General features: G+C 41.8%; 1 protein-coding gene across 1 annotated transcript; it reads right to left on the bottom strand.

Moving 5' to 3' along the window:
• Positions 1-231: 231 nt before the first annotated feature.
• Positions 232-21,014, bottom strand: LOC111976138 (single-minded homolog 1-A-like). The gene is given in 14 exon segments (XM_024004898.2): positions 232-3,195; positions 3,532-3,958; positions 4,217-4,382; positions 9,424-9,496; positions 9,499-9,538; positions 9,540-9,570; positions 12,062-12,172; positions 12,411-12,610; positions 12,951-13,036; positions 13,145-13,253; positions 13,387-13,476; positions 14,319-14,401; positions 19,808-20,404; positions 20,741-21,014. Coding segments are annotated over 13 exon segments (2,337 nt in total). The 5' UTR covers positions 19,983-20,404; positions 20,741-21,014; the 3' UTR covers positions 232-2,449.
• Between the last annotated feature and the right edge of the window lie 30 nt (positions 21,015-21,044).

Genomic DNA, 21,044 nt, shown 5'->3' with positions numbered 1-21,044 from the left:
TGTACCAAATATTAAGTTCTGCTTTTCTGATGTATCAAATACTTATGTCATGCAATAAAATGCAAATTAATTACTTAAAAATCATACAATGTGATTTTCTGGATTTTTGTTTTAGATTCYGTCTCTCACAGTTGAAGTGTACCTATGATAAAAATTACAGACCTCTACATGCTTTGTAAGTAGGAAAACCTGCAAAATCATCAGTGTATCAAATACTTGTTCTCCCCACTGTAAGTTAATTATTGCATTTACACTCAAATGCTTACAGTAGCCTACAATAGAAAACACACGTAAATTATGAGTCATTTCTTCTTTGCAAAAAGTGTTCTGTTTATTTAATTTTTTCATAGAATTTGTTTAAATCAAACACTCATATGCAAGCAGACTGTTTTGATTGCAACTATATTTCAAAACCCAAAATAAACATTCACTAAATAAATACAACTTTTCCCCTGTGCTTCAAAGTGGTGTCTTTTTCTGAGCATATTTACATCATAAATAACTTTGGAGAAGCACAATTCAGAAAACTAACAAATCCAAACRTATAAATATAAGAGATATGGTAACCACATTTACAATAGAATCCAAGGGAACGTTTGAAATGTGTCACACTGCCTTCAAAACAGTATAATAAACATGATATGAAGGTTGTCACAAGCGTTAGTGAAAGGTAATGCAAGCATTAGCATGATCAGATGTGATGATGATTTAGGCTGTCTAAACGACTACCCAACCGGTTGGATTGCATATTGCTGCATGTATCATGACTTTGTGAAAAAATTTCATGAATTGTCATATAACTCATTATTATGGTACTGATAACTAACGTCATGTTGGTACAAGCAAGCGTTGCCACGGCATCATTCTGTATTATTAGACAGAAAGTGTCCTAACCGCTCTCCTTAACACTGTGCTAGTCAATCAACCACAGCAGAACACAACCTCTCCATTTCACCTCTCTTGATTTTTCCTTCATCTCATCAAATGTTCAATAAACAATGAGCATCTCTTTCCAGTACAATAACTGTACAATTACCCTTGTTGACAATTTAACAAGACATGCCTCGGAGATACACACACGTTCAACCTTATAAGCATGCTAACTCCCACCTCAGCCGTGTTAGCATGCTAACTCTCATGTCAGCCGAGTTAGCATGCTAACTCTCGCGTCAGCCGAAATAGCATGCTTACTCTCATGTCAGCCGAGTTAGCATGCTTACTCTCACGTCAGCCTTGTTAGCATGCTTTCTCTCACCTCAGCCTTGTTAGCATGCTAACTCTGACCTCAGCCTTGTTAGCATGCTAACTCCCACCTCAGCTTTGTTAGGATGCTAACTCCTACCTCAGTGTTTAGCTTGTAAGCATGCTAAATTCCCCCTCAGCGTTTACCACTACACCTGGCTAATGAGAAAATCCTCTTCATCATATTGACCTTTAGCCTCTAAGTAATCACACCTCAATAAGGTTGTTCATTAGAGGTTGTATATAATGTTGTTATCCTCATTGAGGTGACAGACCAAAGCACTAATAACTGTTGTTATCCACGCCAACAAGACATTTAGCCCAATTAGAGCTAGCTACCTGACAGTCCAGGTGAACTGCTGTATGTCTCAATGTAAATGTAGGCATATGTATCTCTTGCATGTATCCCTTAAATCCCCTCTTTGCTTTCTCTGAAAGTGTGGGTACACTTCCCTTAATCCATACCTTACCTACTGGGGAAAACATAGATAGAATGAATTTGCATAATCATTGATGTCTGTGAAGTTTCTTTGTGTCATTTTTGCTTAATCTCTATACTGCACACCTTTAATCATAGCTATGGGAAGTAGGGGTGCTGCAGTACCCCCTGAATTATTATCACAAAAGTAGTGCCCTGGGCCTTTACTAGTCCTGTATTAGCAAACAGATACAGCCGTCTGTAGCACGGACAAAAAATATATAAATTTAACCAGGTCAGTTGACTTTAAATCTAGAGTTGTGTTGTGATAAGGGGATTCTGACCACCAACACTAAAAAGTGCACTGACGTTGAACCCTTCCCTGTTAACTCAAAACATATCCACAACCCTATCTTCAACCCTAGGGATGAGGTTCCCACAATGAAACTCCATTTCTGACAGTGCAAATGGAATAACGTAGCTCTGTAAAAACTAAAAGAAAAGGAAACACAAGAAGTAGGATAGGAAAAAGTATTTTTGCTGGATAAGATGCAGATGAGGCAGTCGAGGCTGGGCTATAGCATGGAGATTCCATGGATCTACAGTTTCTTCTTCATGTGTTTTAGTGTGCACCCGAAATGTCAACCTATTCCCTATGTAGTGCATTACTTTTGACCAGAGCCCTATGCAGGCTTTGGTCAAAAGTAGCGTGCAGGGAAATGGCACCCTATTCCCTAATGTAGGGAATATGCTGACATTTTAGACTTGGTGTTTTTGGACAAGCGGGCGTTAGCTGCCGTTGGTGATGATGACGGAGGTCCCCTTGTGTCCCGGCCCCTGCTCTGCCTGCATGCGCAGGTGTGAAGTCACGTCGTAGTGGGTGGAGCCAGCGGAGGAACAGAAGTCCCTGAGGCTATCGGTGTCATACAGGTGCTCCAGGGCGTAGCCCGTCAGGGAGTAGGTAGCTGCTTGCTTGTCCAGATAAGGCCTCCCCGTTTGGGTTTGGGGGTGGGAAGGGTAGAGGGCTGGGGCAGGGGTAGGGGAGGAGGATGAGCAGGGGCCTGGACGGCCAAGCTGGTGGTGCAGGGGCTGGGAGAGAGGGGACAGGTCTGTCTGTACTGTCTGCTGGAGGTAGTTTTTGGGCTTGGGGAGGTGGTGGTCAGAGCCTGGGCTGCTGAGCCTGGAGAGAGGGGCAGGGCTTGATCCGGGGCTGATCACCTGACCCAGGCCACGGCACAACACACTCTGTAGCACCCCCTGGGGGTAGTCGGTGGTGAAGCAGGGGCCGGGGCCCTTCGGGAGGCCGTTGGCAGGCCCTAGAGGAGTGTCAGTGTCTGGGTGGAGCTTGCTGCGGTGCTGCAGACGATTCTCCTCCTCCTTGATCATCTGCTGCGTGGCTCGGATCAGGGTCTCGATCTTGCTCGGCTCCTGGGGGCTGGCCCGGAAGTAGTCTGYGCGGTAACGGTCCCCAGAGTCGCTGGCGGAGCCCCCGTCTGGCGAGCTGACCACACTGTCCTGGTCCCATTGGCCACGGTCTGTAGAAGGAGGGACAGGACACTGATCTTAGAGCCAACAGGAAGCTATATCCAGGGCTAAGCAGAGTTAGCAGCATGTTATCTTACGTGTTAAAACTAACCTGTATTTTGCTGCTGACCTCTTCCATGTCACCATTGCAAAGAGGTTATAACCACAAGATTTTTCCCTGGTTAAATAAAGGTTAAATAAAGCAGAGGTGGGAGGTCTGAAGAGTGAGCAGGCTTTTGTACCAACCCGAATCAAATCTGTGTGTCTTTGAGCCTGCAACAGTGGAGTTCACCCATCTTCAGCCTCCTACAGTAATACAAGCTAAAGGGCCAGGGATAGGGACTTACTATGCAGACTGTGGATGGATGTGATGTGGGGCACGCTGCTCTCATATCCCTCTCCATTCTCCAGGGATGAGGTCTTGGCCAGGGGCAGCACAGAGCGGGCAGCTCCCCACCACGCCTCTCTCCCACCCTGGGGAGCACCCAGGAAGTACCTCCCTGCCTCACAGCGGCCCCGCTCGCACGTCTGCTTGTGGCCTTGTGTGTCGAGGTGGGAGTGGCTGTCGCTGGAGGTGTGGTGGTGGTGTTGCTCCTCAGTGATTGGGAGGCTGTAGCAGAGGGGACGTGGCTCGGAGAACTGCCTGTAGGCACAGGAGGTGCCAAGCCCCTCACCCTGCTCCAGCAGCTGAGGGGAAGCAGAGTCTGTGAGGGGAGATCCGGCCCAAGGGCTGTCCTGGTCCGACTCTGACCGCTCGGCCTGGAAACCAGCGTACTGCAGAGATAGAGAGAGAGGGTGAGTGCGCGAGAGAGAGGGAGAGAGACAAGGCGAGAGAGGGAGAGAGACAGGGCGAGAGAGAGGAGAAATAAGAGTCATTACCTAGGTAATCAAGAAGTGATACATCAGGTATAAGCTACCTCCCATCACCTCCCATCACTGATAGATCATGCAGTATCCTGGCTCAAATAGAGAGAGTTGCCTCTGTGTGGGATGTGTACAGGACCAGTGCTTTATGTTCCTATAGAGCCTCACCTGTGTGTAGGGGGAGAGTCGGGCCTTGGCCTTGGCTCGGGACACTCTGCTCTTGGGTGCTCTGCGGTTCTCAGTGAGGCTGGTGGGAGTACTGCTGAAGGGAAAGGATGGCTTGGTGTCTGTCACCTGGTCCAGAGACAGCTGGAGTCCTTTATACTCAGTATCCCTGCAGAAACATACACATACAGTGTGTACTGTAGATCATGTAGATCAGAGGTGTCCATCCCTGTTCCTGGAGAGCTACCTTGCTGTAGGTTTTCGCTCCAACCCCAGCTGTAACTAACCTGGTTCAGCTTATCAATCAGGTGTGCTAGATTAGGGTTGGAGTGAAAACCTACAGGATGTTAGCTCTCCAGGAACAGGGTTGGAGAGCCCTGATGTAGATACACAGATATATTCCTGATTTAACTATGTGTTAGGATTACATAAAGACCATCATTAAACAAGGGAAGACAGCTCCACTGTTAAGACTGTTTATCCAAGTGTGGCTTGTGCATTTGTCTACCTGGGTATTTTAATTTTTTCACTCTCATGGTGCAAATACACACTAACATCGGTTTGGTAATTAGAGCATGGTGTGTGTGTGTGTCTGTGTGAGAGAGAAAGAGAGAGAAGAGAGAGAGTGAAAGAGAGAAAGAGAGCGAGAAAGAGCGGTAGAGAGGCTTTCGGAAGGACTTGTTTCTCCATCAGGATTGTAACAAGGCCTTTAACAAACATACAACAGAGGGGAGGTTGTTCGTTCAAATACACATGCGATTAAGGGCTATGTTTGGCTAAGCCAAGCCCACAGGAACACCATGCCAGGAGACAGTATTTGGAAATGGGAATTTATTTCTCTGTAAAGCAGGGGTGGACTGGGCATCGGGCATTTCGGGCAAATGCCAGATGGGCTGGTACATTTTTAGCTGAGTGGGACTGTCCAACTTTATTTATTTTCACAAATAATAAGCATTATCTGACTAATAATGTGGCATCAAGGGAAAAAAATGGGCCGGTGTAGGGGCTTCAAGGAAGAAAATGGGCCAGTGTGTTAGAAATGCCAGGGCCGATTTCAGGTCCCAGGCCTCCCCGTATGGATTTTGTTCACTATGATGAATCAAGTTGGAGAAGATGGATGNTATATTCCTGATTTAACTATGTGTTAGGATTACATAAAGACCATCATTAAACAAGGGAAGACAGCTCCACTGTTAAGACTGTTTATCCAAGTGTGGCTTGTGCATTTGTCTACCTGGGTATTTTAATTTTTTCACTCTCATGGTGCAAATACACACTAACATCGGTTTGGTAATTAGAGCATGGTGTGTGTGTGTGTCTGTGTGAGAGAGAAAGAGAGAGAAGAGAGAGAGTGAAAGAGAGAAAGAGAGCGAGAAAGAGCGGTAGAGAGGCTTTCGGAAGGACTTGTTTCTCCATCAGGATTGTAACAAGGCCTTTAACAAACATACAACAGAGGGGAGGTTGTTCGTTCAAATACACATGCGATTAAGGGCTATGTTTGGCTAAGCCAAGCCCACAGGAACACCATGCCAGGAGACAGTATTTGGAAATGGGAATTTATTTCTCTGTAAAGCAGGGGTGGACTGGGCATCGGGCATTTCGGGCAAATGCCAGATGGGCTGGTACATTTTTAGCTGAGTGGGACTGTCCAACTTTATTTATTTTCACAAATAATAAGCATTATCTGACTAATAATGTGGCATCAAGGGAAAAAAATGGGCCGGTGTAGGGGCTTCAAGGAAGAAAATGGGCCAGTGTGTTAGAAATGCCAGGGCCGATTTCAGGTCCCAGGCCTCCCCGTATGGATTTTGTTCACTATGATGAATCAAGTTGGAGAAGATGGATGGAAAAACCTGGACAGGGTTTACTCTGGCCAAACACTGATCCATCCTCCACACACACACAAACAGACACACACACCCCAAGCATGTGCACATGCTCACTCGCACACAGACACATATACAGGTACATGTCACACACAATCACAATCAAGAAATACACGTTCCATACAAACACCATCAAAAACATAAAGAATAGTATTCTCATAGGATCAGGTCAGGTCTCGCATTTCAGTGCATGACACACACACTCCTTTACGTGATAAAGTGTTCGTGTCTCTCTGTAAACACAGAGTATTGCCTAAGAAAGGTCAGGGATCACAGTGACAGGCTCTGGCCAATAGGAAGGGACGGAAGGTGGAAGGGTTATCAGTACTAGCCAATAGGACGAGGCAGATAGGTTATCAGTACTAGTACACATAGAGGCAGTTCAACAAGAGGTGAACTCCTGCGTTCCTGTGTGCCCTACTAGCTGTGTGTTAATCAGTGTAGACTAGTACACCTCTACCTGCTACTGTGTGAATCACCTACCACTGCCTCTGATAACAACAGTGACAAAGGGGCTGTGATAGTTCTCTGATGAACTGACTAAATCCGATGCCATTCTCTCAGAAATTTAGGGGGAAACAATGAACTCATTATTATCATTATTATTTAGCCTCAGACAGGACAGGAACACTCAGTGGATGACATTGTATTGTTATCTCTCTCTCTGCTAATGAACTGAGTTACTATGAATTCACTGACTGACTGATGCTATTCTCACAGATACGTTGAGGCAAAAAAACACGTTTGCACAATGTCTCATTACAGCTTAATGTCTCACACGATAAAACATCTCAACAAGGTCACAAGACGGTACTAATTGACTGTACAGTATGTGATTCAATAAAAATAAAACAATTGTTAAAAAAAAAAAAAAGATCACATGGGGGGAATGAAAAATCTCCATCCAAACTTTAAACTCTCTACTCTCTCACCAAGCTGGCAGCCATAAACGCTCCTCATCTTTATGGCCTATCAATTAAAACCTCATAAACACCGTTATGGATATGGGGAGGGGGGTAGTCTGCGGCTGCGGCAGTGCGTGTCGAGTMATTTCCTTCTTCTCTCCTCTGTACGGAGAAGCCTCTTCTGCCTCCTCTGGCTAATGGAGTGTTTTATGGGCCTAATTAATTTACTGAAACAGTTTTACATCTGCAGCAATACACGTTACACACAGCAGCACACCAGGAAATAGGCTAAATGTCCCATCCTAGAAGGCAGTGGCACCGTTTCCACAGACCTAACCGGAAGGTACAGATGTAGGATCTTAATTTGAGCCAGTTTGCTACAGCAGGAAAATAATCCTGCAGAAACAGGAAATGTGAATTATTATGTGGAATATAATTATACGATTTCTAAGTGGAAATTACAAACTTCAGAAGCCTTTTTAAACGTCAAATACATGACAAGTTTTACATTTCCTGCATTGTAGGAAAGTTCTCCTGCAACAAGGTGATCAAATTAAGATTCTACATCTGTACTGAGCCAATACTAACACACAGAACCAATAGAGCTTGACTCAGACTCTATCTATATCTATATCTGGACTGTTTGCAGTTCAGATGATAAAGCAAGTGCATGGCGAGTGAAAAGAGGTTTGAACGTTATGGTGACTTTTCCAGTGGAAAACTGGGTTGAAGCAAATTGTGTTGCTTATCAGTGCTCATGCATGACGGAGGCCCACACTTAGCTCAATACCACTGTCTGAGAAAGACAGTCCACCAGACCTGGGTTCAAACTGTATTTGTTTTCTTTCTAATACTTAAGCTTGACTGGATTGAGGTTTGCCAAGGCCAATAGAGACAATGGAATAGTGCCAACAGTGAAATCACTTCTATCTGACACCTCAGGCCAGGTTGACTCAACCAAACAAATTAAAACTATTAGGAAGAAAAAAATACTTTGTGAACCCATGCTTGACTGAGACAGTTGACACAGTCTGCAGACAGACAGATGGACATGTTGTTCATTCCACAGACACCTTGCCAACTGACTTTCCCTTCCTGGGTGAGGGTTCCAAAGGTAACAGCCAAGTCCATAGACATGAATAAGCTTTTGTAAACCTGATAACTCAATGACCTCAACACACAGACACCCACGCTACTCAACACAATAACTATTCTACACACAGACACCCACACTACTCAACACAATAACTATACTACACAGACACCCACACTATTACACAATAACTATTCTACACACAGACATCCACACTACTACACAATAAATATTCTACACACAGACATCCACACTACTCCAATATCTATTCTAACGAACAAGCCATCCCTATAGACATATAACTATTCTATCCCTACGATCGACAAGACAACACACGGCATACTACACCAATAACTATTCTACACACAGACATCCACACTACTACACAATACATATTCTACACACAGACATCCACACTACTACACAATAACTATTCTACAGCAGAAGAAAGTGACAGTAAACAACTTTGTTTTTCAAGAAAATATGATTGTAATTGAACAGTGATAGACCGCTGCAGCCTGCCTGTCAGCTACTGTAAACTCTCACCCTATTAGACAGAAAAATCTAACAGAACATTTCATCCTAACATCTACAGAACAACAAAAAACACAGTCGACAGGCTCTGATGAGACGAAAATACACAATTTCRTTCCACTATAAATGAGCTCAACAAATAAAAAGTCCTATTTACAATCCTGTCAAAACTTACCTTCAACAAACACCTCATCCACTACACTTAAGTCATTTAAGCAAATGAACAAAAATGTGTCATGTTTCTTATTAACCTAAAAATAAATATATTTCTTATTAACCTCTCGTTAATTGCTTTGCAGTGATGGCTTGTGTAAACCTCGGGTGCCAATACTCATTATCTTATCAGAGAGGGAAACGACAGCTAAGCTGAGCTACAAAGAAGTCTGTGTGTGTGTGTGGTGCTGTGTAAAAATCTGAACAGGCTCAAGCCTGGCCTGACCCTCCCAGAGCCAGGAATCACATCAGACCAAACAAATCAAGGACAGATGTGACTGCTGATCTCGCTCTCTGCGGTGCCATGCCTCCCGATAGGAGATATAACCATCCACTGAAGAAATACCAGACACCCTAGACCTACAGCACCATTCTTTCCACTGACAGTACTACAGACTTATTGGTGATGTACAGACAAACCAAAAGGGCAGGCTATACACACTGTGGGACTAGCACACATATTATGACCCACTGATGTAGTGTTGGTCCTGTATGTTATCCACCAAGGATCACATAAGAAATAACTGTTGTACAATGGCTTTCATGTGTTATCCTCTGGGGTTTTGCTGAGGTACCTACGTGAGGACGTAGTTGACACTGACGATACAGTGGGGTCTGGAGGAACGGCTTTGGATACGATTGGCATAGCTCGGACCCAAACCCAGCCACCCTGCTTAGCCCCAAGGAACCTATAAGTACTTAGTGGTCACTTGGCCTTTCACCACACTGGGAAGAGAAGGAGAGAGGAGAGAGGAGAGAGAGAGAGAGAGAGAGGAGAGAGGAGAAGAGAGAGAGCAGAGAGAAGAGAGAGAGGAGAGAGAGAGAGAGAGAAGAGAGAGAGAGAGAGGAGGAGAGGAGAGAGAGAGAGAGGAGAGAGAGGAGAGATGGAGAGAGGAGAGAGAGAGAGAGAGAGAGAGAGAGAGAGAGAGAGAGAGAGAGGAAGGAGAGAAGGAAGAGAGAAGAGAGAGAAGAGAAGAGAGAAGAGAAGAGAGAGAGAGAGACGAGAGAGGGAGAGAGGAAGAGGAGAGAGAGGAGGAGAGAGAGAAGCAGCAGAGAGACAGACAGAGAGACAGACAGAGAAGGCAAGACAGAGAGACAACAGAGAGAGCAGACAGAGGACAGACGAGAGAACAGACAAGAGAGACAAGAGACAGGAGAAGAGACAGACAGAGACAGACAGACAGACAGACAGACAACAGACAGGCAGACAGACAGGCAGACAGACAGACAGACAGACCACAGACAGCACGAGACAAAGAGACAAAGGAGGGGAGGAGAGAGAGAGTTAAGGGAACTGAAAATTTCTTTGTTTATATCATTGTTAAAAAATAATGAGCATTAAATTAGTGGCCATGTATAGTAATATGTGGATGATAGGATTGTAGTGCAACATGGATTGTTCAAAGTAGAACAGGTTATTTGCAATTACTCTGTCTATACACAAATATATTAGAACTGTATAAAACAATAATTAAAAAATATAACTATTTATTGTCAGATAATAATTTTACCTCTCGGTGAACGTTGAAAAACCATAAATAATCAGATTAGTTCATAAGCAATTTAGAAAATGGAAAAACAGGACTTTGGTTTCAGGTGATGTAAGCTATTTAAGTCAATTAAAGCATCCAGAAAGATTCAGACCCCTTGACTTTTTCACATTTGTTACGCTTACATCCTTATTCTAAAATTGATTAAATAAATTAAAAAATCACAATACCTATAATGACAAAGTTGAAACAAGGTTTTTAGATATTTTTGGGCAATGTATTCAAAATAAGAAAGAGAAATCCGCTTAATTACATAAGAATTCAAGACCCTTTGCTAGTGAGACTGTCACGTGTGCTCCTCTTCACTAGGTCACCAGGTGCCGTTATTACAACTTGATTGGCAGTCCACTTGTGGTAAATTCAACTGATTGGACATGATTTGGAAAGGCACACACTGTCTATTATAGGTCCCACAGTAGCAGCATTGAAAGGGTCCCCAAGAACACAGTGGCCTCCTCATTCTTAAATGGAAGAAGTTTTGGAAACTACCAAGACTCTTTCTGAGCTGGCCACCCGGGAAAACTGAAGCAATCGGGGGAGAAGTGCCTTAGTCGGAAGGTACTATGAACATGATGGTTCAGCTGACAAGGAGCCTCCAGAGTTTCCTCTGTGGGAGATGGGAATCCTTCCAAGAAGGACAACCATCTCTGCAGCACTCCGCCAATCAGGCCTTTTGGTAAAGTGGCAGACAGAAGCCAATCCTCAGGTAAAAGGCACATGACAAGCCCGCTTAGAGTTTGGCAAAAGACACTAAAGACTCAGACTATGAGAAACAAGATTCTCTGGTCTGATGAAACCAAGATTGAACTCTTTGGCCTGAATGCCAAGCGTCACGTCTGGAGGAAACCTGGCACCATACCTAAGGTGAAGCATGGTGGTGGCAGCATCATGCTGTGGGGATGTTTTTCAGCGGCAGGGACTGGGAGACTAGTCAGAATTGAGGGAAAGATGAACGGAGCAAAGTACAGAGAGATCCTTGATGAAAACCTGCTCCAGAGCGCACAGGACTTCAGACTGGGGTGAAGGTTCACCTTCCAAAAGGACAACGACCCTAAGCACACAGCCAAGACAACGCAGGAGTGGCTTCGGGACATGTCTCTGAATGTCCTTGAGTGGCCCAGCCAGAACCCGGACTTGAACCTGATCGAACATCTCTGGAGAGGCCTGAAAATATCTGTGCAGCAACGCTCCACATCCAACCTGACAGCTTGAGAGGAACTGCAGAGAAGAATGGGAGGAACTCCACAAATAAAGGTGTGCCAAGCTTGTAGCGTCATACTCAAGAAGACTTGAGGCTGTACTCGCTGCCAAAAGTGCTGCAACAAAGTACTGAGTAAAGGGTCTGAATAATTACGTAAATATGATATCAGTGTTTTATTTTTAATACATTTGCAAAAATGTCTAAAAACCTGTTTTTGCATTGTCATTATGGTGTATTGTGTGTAGTTTGATGAGGAGGGGAAATGTGGAAAAAGTCAAGGGGTGTGAATACTTTCCGAATGCACTGTAAGTACATTATATATGTGTATAACATTCAGCACAGACAGTGGTGTTAGTTATGCCTTTTGTATTACTATTGCCACTACACTGTTAATATATCACAGATAGAACATTCTAGTGCTGAGGACTGGGAGATAGTAACTGTAGGAGAGCAAAACAAACCTAACTCACACAAGTGGTGTGCACATCTCAGGTGGAAGGAGTCACAGCTATGGACATGGTGATAGAGCGTCTTCTCTATAAGATCCTGGGGCTCATAGCCTGTCAGCTCAGCTACCCTGGGACATACACAATATTAAATACACTCATAATTACATATACATATGCATACAGAATGTACCCAATTTCCACATCTTCCTCATTTTTTCAGATGTGTATGACTACTCATGCATCTATGTAGCATTTATGAAGATGTTATGAATGCTCAACAAAGCCGTTAGAAGTTGTTTAAAGTGGAACCTTATTTGTACCACTAAGCTTCTCCAGTGTGTGAGTGGCGTTAAATGCTGTATTTACCTGGAGTCGAGGAAGATGAGCTTCATATCCAGGCTGGCTCTGAACATGAACATGTTGCTGTGTAGTTTGATTTCAGTGACAGCGCTAGGGGGTAGAGAGTGGCCCACCGCCACCAAGCCCACGTTCTGATAGCAGCCATCAAATGGAGACATGTCCAGGCTGTACTGACGGATCTTYAGGTACCCGCTGCAGTGGATCACCTGACACAATTGTACACACAAATATGCATGWAGGCYTACAATAYATAASAATACACATATGGAAATATGTATTCAACCAGTTTAGAGGTATTGCAAGAGATTTCTGTTATTATGGACTGCATGGGAACGGAGAGTTTCTAGCAGGGCTAAAACTACAGTTTGATGGATTTTTCAAAAACCAACTGCAGTTTGCCAGAGAAGTTTAAAATATAGGCTTCAATTATAAAGACCATGTGCCAACTATCAACAATTCAGTCACACCATAAACACAAAGTGGAATGACTGACTATATAATCTAACATCTTCGACATTGAGAAAGATGGCAGCAACATAGGCCTACCTTGTATCCACCACAYGTCAGACCAGCATTTCTTTTCGCGAGGACGCATTTCATTCTCAAGAARAACGAACGTTCCATTTCATATTCTTCAAAGACAGAGAGAAAACGCAATCAAAGACGACCATATAATGTAAATACCATGACACATGATTCAGTGCTCATTCAGTCACCATAGCACACACAGGTTACCATACCTTGGACAAAGTGCGAGTGGGAGGGTTGGTGAGCTGTCAGCACGGCTGTCATTTCGTCGTGGTCAGCGGGGTGGATGTACTCGTAAATACTATTTCCCGTCAGCTCTACCTGTTAAAATACACGTTTAGTCATTGTTTTCAAGGAACGTAAAACATAGGACTATAGGCTATGTCTACCGTTGCACAAAGCACAAGGATCGATTTAAATCGAATGCAAAATAAAGCAATCAGTAGCAGCGTACCTGTGATAATCCCAAATGGACCGATGCTGTTTCAGATATGTACATTATTTTCCCGTCCGGAGCAACCACAAAAATGAACCCGTCCAACGTCTGAAAAATAAATGTAATGTATATTTTAATTAGGTCCAACGTGGACAAAATGTGCGTAGACCTTTGCCTAGCTAGGCCTACATATTAATGCTACTATACAGGTTATTAGATCATTTAATTTCTCATATTAATAATCAATCAGTCTGTTGTCAATACAAAATAAGGAAAATATCGGAGACACGTCTATGACAGCATCGTAGCATAGTGTTTTTTTTATTGATTGACTGTATCAAAAAGGTTGTTACCAATTAGCATAATAATAATAATAACACAATTTACTTCAATGTATCCAAATTATTTATATCGAAATGATTAATTATCTTGAACTTATCAATAGAAAAACACTAATAATGTCTGCATACTTATTAATATCATTATGATCATTATTATAGTCTAGCACTTCGACTATACTAGGCCATGGTGCTTTTGCTGTGTTGCATTTAGTGTTGTTACGATCATGTAGGAACGAACCCTTGTTAACTAGAGACTCCTGGAGGAGAGAAGAGAGGCGCAGCGCGTGACTATGAATGCGTTGAAGATATTTCCAGATTTATATCCACAAGAATGAGAGCAGCAGGAGGGAGGCGTTGTGAGGAAGAAAATCACTCTCCTTTTAAAGCATGGATAACGGGCGACTACTGCTGCTGTCACGTGGGATAATGATAATAATAATAATGATAATAATAATAATACAATAAAAAATAAATCATGCATACAGAATTTACAATAATAAAAACACGTTTTACATTCGACATTTTTTTAACATTTCTATTATTATTCCAAAGATAAAAATGACGTTCATAATTCAAATAAGTCTGCACCTGTAGGATATGTGATCCCACCTGTAACAGATGTGATCCCAGCTCTCGCCCAACATTATCCAGAGWTCTGGTCCGACTCACGTGGCCCCAGGACTCTCCCAGCCCTGCAACACACATGGGAAAATAAGACATAATAATACTCATCATCATAATAACCAAACATGACAATAATAATCTTACATTGGCCCAATATCCTTATAGAGAGGATGCCTTTGAGATGCATACATTTTCGACGTAATTGTGTACATTTAATAATATGGCTATCAGCGTTAAAATCAATGATAGGCATATCATAATAATATTTACACTTGAAATAAATATAATGTTTGGGTCTATATTTAAAAACCTAATATTATTCGTTCAATTGAGCACACCTGATTTCACAGCGAACGAAAATATTTTCGCATTGAACGGACTGTAAACAGGTTGGCAAGACATTGGACGTGCAAATCTCCCCCGCACACCCAAAGGAACCAACAAAACCCGATAAAGCAAATAAGAGTTGCTGTCCCCAGTAAACCACCGCGCAATCCCGATTGAAATGCAAATTCCATACGAAAACAAACACGCGCCAGTGCAAAGATCACAACAACGACAGAAACATTTCGCATTTTAATATTAACCAAAAATGCACTTCACGTTTACACAACGGAAACAAACAAATTACTCCTTAACCACAACTCAAATATGCAGCCTCTTCACTACAGGAGCTGGACCATTCAGTGTCATATGAAAAATCATTTATTATTCAATAGACAATGATTTAATCTAAATCTCTTAACTTTTAGCATTTCATATCATTCTAATGAATGACCATCACTGATAGAGGGGGGTGGGGGGTGGTTACTAGGGACGTTTTTTTTGTGTGTCTATACGTCACGTTTTAAGGTAATTGCAATTAAGCAGGGCCATAGGTGGGTTTCCACTAGGTACCAGAGCCAGAAAGTCAAAAATGTCTATATTGTAAAAATGTAGGAAGAAATAAATGTTTTTTGGTCTTAATTTAAGATTAGGGTTAGATTTAAAATCACTTGAAAATAGAATTGCACAAATAGGTTGTGGTAACTAGTCCCACCCCATAGCTGGGACTCTATGTTCCTCTCCGCGCCGTGGTAATCTGTGTGGAAGCTCGAGCTGGGGCCTTTAGGTTCTCGCACTTGACCTACCGCAGGGAATTAGGCTCTCTTCGACATCAACGCGCGTTTAAGATAATCACATTACATTCAGAAATAGGATCTAAAGATACTGCTGCGACATGAAGTGCTCCAAACTGAACAAAAGTAGGCCTACATTTCAAACAAAAGAGGCGTTAGCGACGACTCAAAGATTAGTCTGGAGAGCCCTGTCCTGAAWGAGTGTTCAATTGCCCGCATGCAGGGTTAGAAAATTGTATTCGTCTCCTATAAAATTGCAGTTGGAAAAGCTCCCAGTTTCTCTGAGCTCAATTTGTTATTTTGCTCACGTGCGCGTCCACAACAGATTTAGATCATTATTTACACGGGCCTCAGCTCTTAGAAGAAGCATAATACGTTGTGTAGGCCAACACACAAATATATCGTGTCCCATTAATTGTGTAGGTTTCAACAACGTATAGGAATATAAAAAGCTTAAAAATCCTTCCAAGAAATGGGCTAGGTCTAATAATGTCCTATATTGGAATTATGATTCTAATATTGCATATTTGCGTCAGCAACGCCTGACAAGCCAGACATATKGTTTGCTGTTATGGTTATCTATTGTCGAAACATTTTGTTGAACCAAATAAAATGTGAGGTGGCCCAAATACGCATTGTATGTCTGTTTGTGTTTTCGATTAATCTTACAGCGGCGGAAGACTTCAGCAAAACAAACGCATCAACGCGTCTCTCCCGCTCTCTCTCTCTCTCTCTCTGATGTGACTTGTAATTCAACACCGTGGGACAACATAGGGTGGATGAAAGGTTATTGACCGCTTGCTGTCAATAACGGCCATAAAACACTTTCACCTCTATACATTTTCATATAATATTTTACTAGCGAATACTCGGAACATTTTCTTTTCAATAAACGCGGTCACTTTCCGGGCCTAATTCGACATTGTGTTATGTGTTTCAAGGCGATTTGCTTTGCACTCCTCGCAGCAGTGTGTGTGTGTTTGGACAGCCCTTTAAGACAGCAGAGGCTATTTAATGAGGAAAGCACATGGCTCCCAATACGGATCGTAAAACGCATCAGTGACAGGACCCTCCTAAACTGAGTATACAGAAGATTCCCCCATACAGCCACTATYCCTTCCTCCCTGTGAGACTGTAGCTTCAATTATTCATCAGTTTATTTTACCATATGCTAGTGTTGGGAAACGACCGCATGCTTTGTTTCCTTATCAAGTGTGGAAACGGTGAGCTGTAGCCTAATAAAATCATGGAACGGTGATAAAAAACGAATTAAGCGTAGTCCTGTCATAATTTCCTCATCATTCCATTCACCCAGACRAACGGTGACTGAAATGGGCTTCTGGTGAGAACGGGTGTACATAGGCTACTAACGCTAAATAGACTATTTCTGGTTTAAAAAAAATTCTTTCTACACTCCTCTTTTATCAATATTAAAGAGTAGGCGGGCCTATCTATAAGAAGCTTAAATTGATAGCCTATGATAGCCTATAGCCTACACTGTAACGAAAAACTCACATTTTAGGTATTATCAACAGTAAAAAAAAAAACGTTTCTTTGGAGCGCCAAAAACCTTTGCACCACTAGTGGGTGCATGGTAGGGTTATTGTTGTTTCTGGTTCATTAACATATTTTGAGGCGTGCCTTGTAAGAGGCTATATTTGTTGCACCTGTGAATGCTGTACCAATTTAACTTCTATGGTTATCATGGCTCATCGATTTAAAATGTATAGGGGACAGATTGGAGTGGCCTGATTTGGGGGATTTTCACTAGATGTAATCGAAAGTAGGGTCCTTTGGAGAAAGGATTGTTGACATATATTTGACATTTGTATGATTGAGAAATAATTAATTGAAGTTGGAATATTTATCACATTTTCGCCTTACCCAGGCCTCCTTTAAGACGCCAAAATGTTTCATCTGTAGGTGCTACAAATCAAAGATTGGTGTCATATGAAGATTTACCGCTTGCTCGGTGATATCAGTTATATTTTTCTTATAAAAATGTATGACATAAATGTATTAATATTGAAAAATATAAAACATGAACATTGAAAATATAGGCTACCATTTTGGATGGCTAATTTCTCTATATATTGCTGAACATAATATACTCTACAGCCTGTCAAAGTTCCAGACTGGGATCTCTGCTACTTTTAGAGTAATGATCCAATTTCTAAGTATTATCAATGAGTGAATGTGAAAATGGATTCAAAATGGTCGCCCTCTGCTGGTGATTTGCAGGATGAGCAATGATTCAAGTTAAAGGAGAGCTGTGATTGGTTACATTGCCTACTTCGTCAATTTCTCTGTATAAAATGGTCCATAAATTTAAAACTAGCAGAGATCCCACTCTGAAACTTTGATATGCCTGTAGAGTAGGTAGACCTATATTATGTTAAACCATAGTCCTATATTGAAAAAAATTTGGCAAATCAAATTTTTCAATTGTTATAAATTAATATAAGAAAATTGTTATTGAAATCAAAATACTCCTAATATCACAGAGAAGGCAGTAAAGCTTCATATGAAACCAATTTTTGCTTTGTAGCACCTACAGATGAAACATTATAGAGTATTAAAGGGTAAGACGAAAATTTCACAAATATTCGAAATTCAAGTCTTTATTTCTCAATTATGCTTTAAGATACAAATGTCAAATATATGTCAACAATTCTTCCTCCAAAGGACCCTTCTATGGATTCAATTTCGTGAAAATCCCCMAAATCATGTTTTTTGTTTTGTTTTTAGTTCGTGAAGAATCCCCCAATACAAAGTAGGTTTATAGTGTAAATCAGATATGTGGACCTTGGACAACTCAGTAAAACACTGATGAAGATAAAATTAACAATAGACAAGATATGACACTTGTCATAACAACGTCAAAACAACCATCGCGTGTGCTTATAGAATTAGTCAATTAGACTTTAGATGACATATGTTCAGCAGGCCTATTACGTGCAGTGTTCCACTTCTTATACTGACTGCATTAACATTATTGATAGGCTAATATCTACGGGTACGCGCAAGACGCCCGTGCATGCGATGAATCGTTGATCACCTGCAACGTCATACATAGGTTAGGCCTATAGGCCTAAAAACAACATTCGACACATAGGGGGAATCGATCTTAAGCAAAATCCACAATCCATATACTCTCGTGCGTTTTTTTATGTTGGTGTGTGTCTTAACAGCCTGAGCTTGAGAAGTAATTCTTGAGAAGTCGCTTCTCTTCTTTGCCTCAGTGTTACAAGGCCCCCCATATGTTCGTAAGGATCAGACCGCTAGTCGCTCGGGCGACGCTAATTGGCGCGGCTCTGTAGCGGTCACGCAGAACAGGGGCCCGTTGAGACCGCGGGGAGAAGGTGGCAAATGACGGCTAATCGTCTTCCAGGGGCATCATGGTCGCCTGACTCTGAAAGGGKACTACACGTGTATAAATGTAAAAAGACACGCACAGTGTATTCTTCACAGACAAAGAGGTGTGTACAACGGTCCATTTATGCGCGCACACTACTTATTTCACAGGACATTGTGTGCATAAAGTTGCTATCTTTAGGCTACTTAGGCATACATCAAGGTTGTTTTGGAAAAACATTATGGTAGATTCTGATTGAATAAATTCCAATTAAAAACATTTCTTAGTCCTAGTTAATAATATTGACACAATTTCATGGCCATAATTCAAAAGTCCTACAAAAGTTACCTTAAGTCGTATGRCATTTTGACCATCTCTCTGATTGCCTATATTTGACTATATATACCCAACTAAAATATAAAACTATTCCATATATCAATATGGGAAATAACATAGGTAAATAACAGTATTCCCTTCACGTGCAACAGTGGCGAGATTATTGAATGGAATTTAATTGGGCCTAACGAGTTATGTTGTGCAACATATAGCTTAATTTAGATGCATGTAGGCCTACACATCTCCCATACGTAAACACAATCATTACTGTAGTCTTATTGATTTTCGTGTAAATGAGGAGAAGTGGCAGCACAGGCGTTTTGCAGAATGAGAGCGGAATTAAAACGTTAATAACATGACATGATTCATCATTATAAGACATCATTATAATATAACACATGTATATCAGTGTATAGATGAGGCAACAAAGTCATTTGATAATATGTGGCAACATTTGGAATTATGATTTGAATTATTATCCTTGCATAAGAACATGAATTTCTAGCACCAAAATAAAAACAAAAAGCATAACTGTAACACAAATATAATATTAAATACACCAATAACACTTATGATAACATCAATATAAACGTTGGTTGTTATAATAGCCTAATAATAATCATCATAATATAACAACGTTTAATATAATAATATCATAACCTTACCTTCAGGAAAAACAATTCTCATTTTCAAGTAACTTGTYGTGAGTCGAATAATTGAAGCTTTATCAAGCTGAGACGTGATGGCAGAAGGTAAAGGCAATAGTTTGGCCAGCTCATAGAATTCACTATTTTCCTTTTCCCGTCGAGTCCGGGCAGCATTTTTCGATTTTTCTTTCATTTTCAAATAATWATATTTTCYWCGACCTGGGCGTGAATTCACCAAACAATAAAAGTCAGTCAATATACAGATCTCAATTCTAGATCATTTTACWRCTTTGMCACCCATGCATTCTGTTTTACGCGCTGGCTCTTCAAAAGCACGAACTGTATTTCTCTGGCGCGGATACCTTGTGTGGTGGGTCAAGATAACGCCGTAGCTGCTCGGTTCTCCTTCCTGACTAAATCCAGAAATAAAATATGAACATTCCCATGTTACTTCCAGGATAGATTAAGATGGCGAAGAAGGATCTGAGTATCCTGTTTATTATGAGGAGTAATCGGCCATAGCTCCAGATTCACTGTACATGACGTCCACTTGGGCCCAACATCTCTGTGAGGAGTTCAGGTCCTTCACAGCGTTGCCGAAGACATCATGTCCCTCTGAAAAAATCATAATAATATGCGCGAATACATTAACACTTTGAACTTAATATTGTTCAAGTAGGCATAGGCCTACTGATGTAAAATTGTAATTTGCACACGTTCAATTGCACCAGATAGGCAGGCCTATGTAAAATGTGAACATCACACTTGTGGTGACCATTGATTGCAATGCGCATTACGCACCAATTAGGTTGGTTTACTAAACTTTAGTAATTAGCCTAGAGACAGAATGCCAATACGCACACTCACATTTTAGTGGTCCTTAATGACTGCATCTTCGTTTCAAGGCAGTGTCAGATAAGGTATTGGAAACATGCAAGATTATCAACCTACCTCGGAGCGTCGACACAACCAACCCCAACTTTTTTTTCCAGAAGTCCGCAGCAATGTTACCTCTTCTCACTTCTGTTCTCATGTCCTAGTTTCCCCGAAAATCCTCAGTAGAACTTCAACTACGACAGCAGAGGCACACTAGACTTCCCTCATCTCTGCTTTAGGGTTGCGAGTGTATCAAAAGTAGTTTTTCAAACCCTCCTCTGTTTTTAACTCTATCTCCCTATTTCTCCTGTAGAATCTGAGAACRGCCCACCCCCGCGTTTCTACCAGCCAGCCTGTCCCTCATTGGGCAGTAAGTAGT

This window comes from Salvelinus sp. IW2-2015, linkage group LG2 (assembly GCF_002910315.2).
Source record: "Salvelinus sp. IW2-2015 linkage group LG2, ASM291031v2, whole genome shotgun sequence".
NCBI classification, from domain to species: domain Eukaryota; kingdom Metazoa; phylum Chordata; class Actinopteri; order Salmoniformes; family Salmonidae; genus Salvelinus; species Salvelinus sp. IW2-2015.
This window is presented reverse-complemented; position numbering and strand designations above follow the sequence as displayed.